Source organism: Arachis duranensis, chromosome 3 (genome assembly GCF_000817695.3).
Source record: "Arachis duranensis cultivar V14167 chromosome 3, aradu.V14167.gnm2.J7QH, whole genome shotgun sequence".
NCBI classification, from domain to species: Eukaryota; Viridiplantae; Streptophyta; class Magnoliopsida; order Fabales; family Fabaceae; genus Arachis; species Arachis duranensis.
This window is the reverse complement of record NC_029774.3, coordinates 33,551,612-33,561,661: the sequence shown is the minus strand read 5'-3', so window position 1 is coordinate 33,561,661 and position 10,050 is coordinate 33,551,612. Positions and strand designations below refer to the sequence as shown.

Sequence of the window (10,050 nt, the reverse complement as noted above, 5' to 3'; positions counted from 1 at the left end):
TGTTATAAAATTCAAAATTCATGCAATTCTTTCTTTTAGCAATTAAGCACATTTTTATTTAAGAAGGGTGATGGATTCATAGGACATTCATAACTTTAAGGCATAGACACTAAGACACTAATGATCACAAGACATAAATATAGATAAACATAAGCATAATTTTCGAAAAACAGAGAAATAAAGAACAAGGAAATTAAAGAACGGGTCCACCTTAGTGATGGCGGCTCTTTCTTCCTCTTGAAGATCCTATGGAGTGCTTGAGCTCCTTAATGTCTCTTCCTTGTCTTTGTTGCTCCTCTCTCATGATTCTTTGATCTTCTCTAATTTCATGGAGGATGATAGAGTGTTCTTGGTGCTCCACCCTTAGTTGTCCCATGTTGGAACTCAATTCTCCTAGGGAGGTGTTCAGTTGCTCCCAATAGTTTTGTGGAGGAAAGTGCATCCCTTGAGGCATCTCAGGGATTTCATGATGAGAGGTTAGTGATTTTCGAAAATTAGAAAGAGAAAAGTGGTTAGGTGGTTTTGAAAAAGATAAGAAATAAACAAAAAGTTAATTAGTTTAGTTGAAAAAGATTTGAAAATCAATTTTGAAAAGATAAGGAGTTAGAAAAGATTTTTGAAATTGACTTTGAAAAAGATATGATTTGAAAAAGATATGATTAAAAAGATATGATTGAAAAGATATGATTGATATTTTTTTGAAAAAGATTTAAAAAGGAGAAAGAAAAAAGATTTGATTTTTGAAATTAAAATTGATTACTTGACTAACAAAAAACTAAAAGATATGATTTTAGAATTTAAAGATTGAACCTTTCTTAACAAGAAAGTAACAAACTTCAAATTTTTGAATCAATCACATTAATTGTTAGTAAAGTTTTCGAAAATCATGAAATAAAGATAAGAAAAATATTTTGAAAATCAATTTCAAAAAATTTCGAAAATAATAAAAAAATGAAAAAGATTTTATTTTTGAAAAAGATTTTGAAAAGATAAGATTTTTTTTGAAAATGGAATCTTGACTTGACTAACAAGAAACAACTTATTTTAGAAAATTTTGACTAAGTCAACCCAAATATTTCGAAAATTATAAGACAAATAAGGGAAAGATATTTTTTTATTTTTGAATTTTTAATGATGAGAGAGAAAAACACAAAAATGACTCACAACATGAAAATTATGAATCAAAACACATGATGCATGCAAGAACACTATGAGTGTCAAGATGAACACCAAGAACACTTTGAAGATCAAGATGAACATCAAGACTTATTTTGGAAAAATTTTCAAGAAAAGAAAAATATGCAACACACCAAACTTAGAAATTTTTCATGTTTAGACACTATGAATGCAAAAATGCATATGAAAAACAACAAAAGACACAAAACAAGAAAATATGAAGATCAAACAAGAAGACTTACCAATAACAACTTGAAGATCATGAAGAACATATGCATGAATTTTCGAAATTTTTTTTTGAAAATTAAAAAATGCAATTGACACCAAACTTAAAACTTGACTCTAGACTCAAACAAGAAACACAAAAATATTTTTGATTTTATGATTTTATAATTTTTTTTGGATTTTTTGAAAATTAATTGTGGAAAAACGAAAAAAAAGAAAAATTTTGAAAGATTTTTGAAAACTTTTTGAAAACAAAATAAGAAGAAAATTACCTAATCTGAGCAACAAGATGAACCGTCAGTTGTCCAAACTCAAACAATCCCCGGCAACGGCACCAAAAATTTGGTGCACGAAATTGTGATCTCAATGGCGCCAACAACTTGGTATGCACAATTGTAATATCACTCTTTTTCACAACTTTGCACAACTAACTAGCAAGTGCACTGGGTCGTCCAAGTAATACCTTACGTGAGTAAGGGTCGATCCCATGGAGATTGTTGGTATGAAACAAGCTATGGTCATCTTGTAAATCTCAGTCAGGCGGATTCTAATAGTTATAATGGTTTTCGAATATAAAGATAAATAAAGCATAAAATAGAGATAGAGATACTTATGTAATTCATTGGTGGGAATTACAGATAAGCGCATGAAGATACTGTGTTCCTTCTGAATCCTGCTTTCCTACTGCTTTCATCCAATCATTCATACTCCTTTCCATGGCAAGCTGTATGTTGGGTTTCACCGTTGTCAATGGCTACCTCCCGTCCTCTCAGTGAAAATGGTCCAAATGCGCTGTCACAGCACGGCTAATCATCTGTCGGTTCTCGATCATGTCGGAATAGGATCTATTGATCCTTTTGCGTCTGTCACTACACCCAACACTCGCGAGTTTGAAGCTCGTCACAGTCATCCCATCCCAGATCCTACTCGGAATACCACAGACAAGGTTTAGACTTTCCGGATCTCAAGAATGCTGCCAATGGATTCTTGCTTATACCATGAAGACTCTGATCTCAAGGAATGGGAGGCTCGGTTGTCAGGTGAGGCAACCATGCGTCGTGGGTCAGGAATCCAAGAGATACACACTCTAGCTTTCGCAGGTAAAACGGAAGTGTTTGTCAGGCACGCATTCATAAGTGAGTATGGTGATGAGTATCACGGATCATCACATTCATCAAGTTGAAGTGCGAATGAATATCTTAGAATAAGAATAAGCATGAATTGAATAGAAAACAGTAGTAATTGCATTAATACTCGAGAAACAGCAGAGCTCCACACCCTTAATCTATGGTGTGTAAAAACTCCACCGTTGAAGATACATAAGTGAAAATAAGGTAGGCATGGCCGTGAGGCCAGCCCCCAATGTCTAAGGACTAACAATAATCAAAGATGTTCCAAAAGCTCGTCCAAAGATGAAAATACAATAGTAAAAAGTCCTATTTATACTAGACCAGTTACTAGGGTTTACAGAAATAAGTCTAAGTGCAGAAATCCACTTCCGGGGCCCACTTTGGTGTGTGCTTGGGCTGAGCTTGAGCTTTACACGTGCAGAGGCTCCTCTTGGGGTTAAACGCCAAGTTGTAACGTGTTTTTGGCGTTTTACTCCAGAATGCAGCATGAAACTGGCGTTGAACACCAGTTTGCATTGTCTAAACTCGAATAAAGTATAGACTATTATATATTTCTGAAAAGCCCTGAATGTCTACTTTCCAACGCAATTAAGAGTGCACCATTTGGAGTTCTGTAGCTCCAGAAAATCCATTTCGAGTGTAGAGAGGTTAGAATCCAACAGCATCTGTAGTCCTTTTTCAGCCTCCTATCAGATTTTTGCTCAGGTCCCTCAATTTCAGCCAGAAAATACTTGAAATCATAGAAAAACACACAAACTCATAGTAAAGTCCAGAAATGTGAATTTTACATAAAAACTAATAAAAACATCCCTAAAAGTAGCTAGATCCTACTAAAACTACCTAAAAACAATGCCAAAAAGCGTATAAATTATCCGATCATCACAAACCTCTCACCCCAATAGAACAACCTTACAGACCAAGTCACAACCCCACAAACCAACAAAAAAGCCCATTTCTGAGCCCAACAAACCAAAGATGAAGCCCAATTCTCAGCCCAATAAACCAGTCTATCAGCTCAAGAAGACAACATCTCAGCCCATGAAGCCTGTTCCTCAGGCCAAAAAGACTAGTTATCAGGCCAAATCAGTCCCACCTCAATCAAATGCATCATCACAAGAAGCCAATAACTCACAAGGAAATAAGGATAAACAAAGTAGCATTGCCTGCAAGAGGGGGTTTAAGGCAGGTTGTAGACAATTGGAAGTGGTTTCTTGAGTTACTGCACAACGACCTGGGAGACTACAGGGAGAACAAATGGTGCTTTATTTCAGACATGCAGAAGGTGAGAATGTTATTGACTTATGATAAGAAACTATTAGGACTCTTTTGTTTTAATGAATAACATTGAGGGACCAATTTGATTTAATGAATATATCTGAGGGACTATATTGATTTAACATCTTTTCGTGTCTTTGTTTACTTGCAGGGTTTAATACCAGCTGTTCAGGAAGTGTTTCATAGGGTACACCATCGATTCTACGTCTGGCATTTATGGCGCAATTTCTCAAAACAATGGTCAAGCACTGAACTGAAAGATTTGGTTTGGGAATGTGCTCGGTCGAGGACAACAAATGAATTCAGTCAAAACATGAATAGAGTAAAGCTAATCAATCAAAAAGCTTGGGAATATCTCGACAAATGGCCTAAGGATGCATGGACAAAGGCGCATTTTAGTGAAGTGCCAAAGGTGGATAACATCTGCAATAATGCTTGCGAGTCTTTCAACGTAAAAATCAAGCATGACAGGAGCAAGCCCATCCTGACATTAGCTGAGAAAGTTAGAAGAATCATCATGAAGAGTATTGTTGACAATCGAAAGAAGCTATAGAACTATCAAGGAATTCTCTCCCCTGTTTAGCGGAGTAGACTTGAAGCCATGACAATGTTGTCTAGCCACTGGGTTCCTCAATGGTCCGGCGATGAAAAAGAAGAACTTTATGAAGTTCATGGCTGGCCAACCAATATGGTGGTTGACTTGGGAAAGCACACATGTACCTGTCGCTTTTGGCAACTCACAGGTAACAAGTTTAACAGTTACTTATTGTCATCTACTTTCATGCACGATCTTTAAATAATCATTGATTTGTCTTTGTAAGGGATGCCGTGTATGCATGCAATATTGGCCATACAGGATAAGAATGACAAACGGGCTGAAGACTATTGTCATGACTGGTTGAAGATGGAAGCGTACAGGAAGACTTATTGCTTCAATGTCAACCCAGTGAAAGGATAGGATCTGTGGGAAAAACTCCACACTCAGCTCCTGTCCCACCACCATTTAAGGCCAAGCATGGAAGACCAACGAAGAAAAGAAGAAGGGACAAAGAGGAGCAACCTAATGGGTCAAAGACAAAGATGAAGAGGAAGTATAACCCTATCAGATGCATGTATTGTAGTGAGATAGGACACAACAAGAGAAGCTGTGCAAAGAAGAAAGCTATGGAAGCTAAGGAGCATGCCAGGCAGATGCAGTTGCAACTAGCTGTGGTTGCCCCTGCTGCAGATGGGGCTGACCCTGAAGTAAACTCTATCTCAGCTGAACATAATCCAGCACCAGCAGATATAGCTCCATCACCAACACAGCCTCCAACACTGATTGGCATTAGCCAATCTAAAAGCATACCACCAACCCAAGAAACACAGCAGGTTGTATCATGACTAGTCAACTATTAAACATATGTGATTTCTTTTATAATCTAAATCTAAATCTAAATCTGCCATTAAATTATGTAAGAACAAGTCACAGCTAGGCCACCCAAGTTAAAGGTTATTAAAGGGAAAGCCAAACTTCAGTCCTCTCCTAAACCTACTGTAGCCGCACCAGTGGCTATCTCTGCTGAGACAATCAAGGGGACTAGTTCAGTCACTGCTAAAAAGCTGGCCAACTTTATGACCTTCGTTCCTACTCCAGGCTTCAAGCCCCCAAGAAAAAATGATAAATGACTTTGATTGGTGTTGAAATGTATTCTGGTTGAATTTATTTTTGTGTGAGGATACTTTATGTGTTTTGCATAGGGCAATTGAAGTTCCATTATCAACATTTTGGTTATATATGTAATTGAAAGTTGTACTATGCCCTCTTATTTTTGTTTAGCCTACTTTTTAGGTTTGTATCCTCATGTAAAACCTTATGACTTTGCTGTGGTTTTTATCCTTAACACAATGTCACATCCAGCCTTCTATGGCAACTCAATGTTTAAGAGTACTTTGACTACTGATTATGTTCATTCCTTAATACATCTTACTGTAACAATGATTTCGAATTGGTTTGGAACATTTGAATTGGATTGTGTTGTCTTAATCTTAAAAAACCAAATGCAACATCTATTCTCATTCAAGGGATCATCTCATTACACAATGATATATCAACAGAATTTGTTTTACTTGGATCTAGATAACAAACAACAAACGATCACATTAACGACAACTACCACAAACAGGAAAACTATTAACATTTTCAATGCTTTTACTTCAGCTTCCAAGCTGCCCAGTCTCCATGCCACCTTCAACCTCCATTCATCATAGTCACTTTCAACCTGCAGCTCAGCCCCATAATCTTTCTTTGTTCCACCTTCGCCCACCCCTTTATAGTCATCATCGTCAACCCACTTAAAGTAATTGCAGTGACTGCCCTTCTGAAAATTCAAAAAAAAAATTGAATAAAACCCCAAAACACAAAACAACATGGAAAACATTTAACTTCTTACACAACACTCACCCGGTACCTTGGACATGCACGGAATAGTCTATCAGGGTTTTCTGCTGTCCCAAATTTTCTTATCGCAGTGTTCAACCTACAGAAACATGATTCCTCATGGATTTTCCTCCTGGTTCGCATTGAAGCGCTGGAACCATTACTGCCGTTCGACGAAAACGACACACCATCGCCACGGCCTCCATTTGCTGCCTCCATCGTCGCCCCAAACTAGCCAATTTCAACATTTACCCAGGCATATGGCCCTCTGATTGTTGAACGCGACGTATTTATCGTCGAAATTAGGATTAGGTTTCAAACACTGAGGGACTGATTTGAACTGTTTTCCCATAGTTACCTTGTCAACAATAGCTAATGACACGTTGGCCTCTTTCACGGAGGCAGCTAACGTCACACGTCATCAGACGTTAGCCAGCTCATCAAGGGAGTTGACGGAAGTACAAACGTGATTAACTTGGGTATCTTTCAAGGACTCTTTTGATTAACTTTATCTTTCGGGGACTAAAATGGAGATCAAGATATCTTTCAGGGACGAATTTGAGTATTAACTCCAACCTGAAACTCAGCCATCTTGTCCTTCAGTTTTTTTTCAAGGAACTGCAAAAGAGTTTAATACAACAGATGGAGATAACATTAGTAAACATTAAGCAAACAATAATTATTGTATAATACTATTACTTTAGAAGTCCAATAGTGTGATCCAATATTATAGGTAGATTTCACTTTCTGCTATCTTGTCCTTTCAAAAATCAAAACATTATTGAATCCTTTCAATAAACCATGCAAGAAATGTAGTATTAATTAAACTATTGTCTCTTTAATCGAGTATACAAAAGTTGAAAAATTTTGATAATAAAAATATTCATAGTACTTTTTTCTTTTTCTAAATTTTAAAAAAAAATGGTTCCCTTCCATAAACCAATCATAAACCAAAACAAAGCTAACCCAAAACAGAATCACAGAGAAGGCCACTTCATTACTGTTTAGTAGTATATATACCTAAATGAACAATTTTCTAGCCTAATAAGAACAAATTTCCAGTCCTCAAATCTACGTGACTACAAAACGTAGTATTTTTGGAATTTTACAAAATGTAGTGCAAGCAGGGATGGTCTCGCAGATTCAATTCATAGAATACACAAATAATGCAAAAATAATTCAATTCGCAGATTTCTATGGCTAGATAAATACAAGCAGGGATGATTTTAATACCACAAATTACAGTATAACCATTATCTCAAAGTTATGAAAGTCAAAAAATTATAAAAAAATCTCAAGACTTTCATTCATAGATTAAAATTTAACACTACTTGTCTATGAAAAATTGAATATTGAATGAACAAATCAGTTATACATTATGCAATCACGACACGAATTAAGATCAGAGCAACTAAACAAGGTCACGGTGACAAGCTAACGATGATGAGAAGGCGGTTGTCCAGCGGCAGCTAGAGGACCTATCTTCAGATTGTCATGCATTGGCAAAAGAAGAGAAGATGGGAACACAGTGAAAAAGAAGATGCTGGTCCTGTGTTGGCTAAACGGCGACTCACCCAGCTTACAAACGCTACGACGGCAACGCTGATGTCGTGCTCGACGTGCTGGTCCTGCATTCTGCGATGGGAGAAGATGAGAAGATAAGTGGCTACTAACTTCAGCGTGTGACGGCGACTCACCCAACTCACGGTGGCTACCACGGTAACAACACGGTGGTGGTCCTGGCGCAGACGATAGAGTAGCAGCTCCAGTTGAGAAGATGATGGTTCCCTAAATCTAGAAGATGAGCAGATGAGATAAGTAGATAATTGAACCCTAATTTGATTTGACAAAGGGTACACTTGGAATTAGCACTTTTGAATGTGGGTATTTTGGAGAGAGTTGTAGTGATTTTATATAAAAAATATTAATTATGACCGGTTTAAAATTTAATTTATCTAATTTTTGATCGAACCGATTTATTTGGTCTAATTTAGACAAAATTAATATGATTTAATTAATTATGCATGTTATAATTTGATTGGTTGAAATAAAAAATCTTTAAAAAAAGATGTTTTCAACATCTTTATGTAAGTGGCCTCCATATACAATTTGTTAATAGATTAAAAGATTGAATTTATTACTTCTCATTTTAATCCAAAGTCATATATTTAACTGATACATGTTTAAAAAAGTATTTTTGTCATTTTAGAAACAAGATATAAAATGATAATTTTATCGTGTTCAAAAATCTAAATACTAGAAGAATTACATTATACTGATATTGAATATTAAAAAGACCAAAAATTCATCTAAAAAATAGTAATGCTAAAATTATAGCACATGTAAGGTTTATTAAGTTAAGTGAGAATAGTAAAAAACAAAAAAATTCCTTTCAAATTCATTAGAAGTACAAATTTAAATTTATCTAATTATATTTAAATTTAATTTATTGTTTGAATATGTTAAAAGATTTAATTTAATTTTGATTTATTTAATAATATTTTTAAAAATTTAAAATATAAAATAGGTCTAATTTAAATTATTTATCACATCTTTACGTATTTAATATTTAAATCAAATATGTTATTTCTTTGATATCTTTCATTGTCTTTGAAAAAATGAGCAACTTTTGTTTTGAATGGAAGCAATTCACAACTTCAACTTTAGAGTTGAAGAAAGCTAAACTCATTTAGAATTTGTTTATCCATAAATACATATTAATATTATTTTTTTACACAAGTTTCTCAAGACAATTATATTACCGTTATGTTTATTTTATTTTGTTAGTTCAAACAATTTAGTAAATTTTTTTTAAATATTTTATTATATTATTATTGTTAGGGATAAATATTGTTTTAATCCCTAACGTTTAGGATTAGAATCGAAATCGTTTTCAACGTAATTTTTTATTTAAAATCATCCTTAACATTTTTTTCGTATTAAAATCGTCCTTTTAACTTTTTACGGACAAAAATATCCTTTACTACTACCATCACCTTTACCACCACCAGCACCTCCCTTACTCCACCACCACCACCTCCCTTACTCCCATCAAATACTAATAATCAGAATTAGAATCAAATTCAGAAGCAGAAACAACATCAAATTCAACGAGTACCTAATTCAACAACATCAAATTTAGAATCAACATCATCAAATTCAATAACAAAATCAACACACAAAATCAGAATCAGAAGCAGAAACAAAACAAAAGCAAATGCATAAGTAAAAGAAAATACAAATGCAGAAGAAGAAGTAGAAGTCAAAGTAGAAGAAGAAGCAGATGCAAAAGCAGAATTGGAAGCAGATGCAAAAGAAGAAGCAAATGTAGAAGTCGAAGCAGAACTACCGGCAGCTCGTGGGCCACGGAGCGACGGCAGGGCAGATCAACGGTGGTAGGAACTCAGCTCAGCCTCAGATCCTTCTCTCTCTCCTACGCCCGCCGCCCTCCTCGCGTCGGGCTCCCCTTCCCGGCGACGCACTCCACGGCGGCAGAAGCATGCATGTGTCGCAATGGTAGCGGTGGCTGTGGTATCTTTCTCCCCTCTCCCAAATGCGTTCTTTTCTTTAAGTTTTTTTATTTTATAATTTTTTTATTAAAATAGAAATAGTTTAGGAATAAAATTAAAATTTTTATTAAAAAGGACGATTTTAATATGAAAAACGTTAAAGGATGATTCTTAATCAAAAATTACGTTGAGGACGATTTTGATCTCAACGTTAGGGACCAAAATAATATGATTTTTTTAATATAAATTATGAAAAATATTTATTTTTCCAAAACCCATTTATGAGCTTTATTTACCGAAATTCACGTTTTTTTGT

At 35.2% G+C, this 10,050-nt stretch overlaps 1 protein-coding gene across 1 annotated transcript; it reads right to left on the bottom strand.

Moving 5' to 3' along the window:
- Positions 1-5,889: 5,889 nt before the first annotated feature.
- Positions 5,890-6,444, bottom strand: LOC110279160 (uncharacterized). Its single transcript, XM_021138157.2, has 2 exons — positions 6,250-6,444; positions 5,890-6,166 (listed from the first exon to the last, which is right to left on the bottom strand). Exons 1-2 carry the CDS (start codon positions 6,442-6,444, stop codon positions 5,912-5,914), a joined length of 450 nt encoding a protein of 149 aa, XP_020993816.1. The 3' UTR covers positions 5,890-5,911.
- Between the last annotated feature and the right edge of the window lie 3,606 nt (positions 6,445-10,050).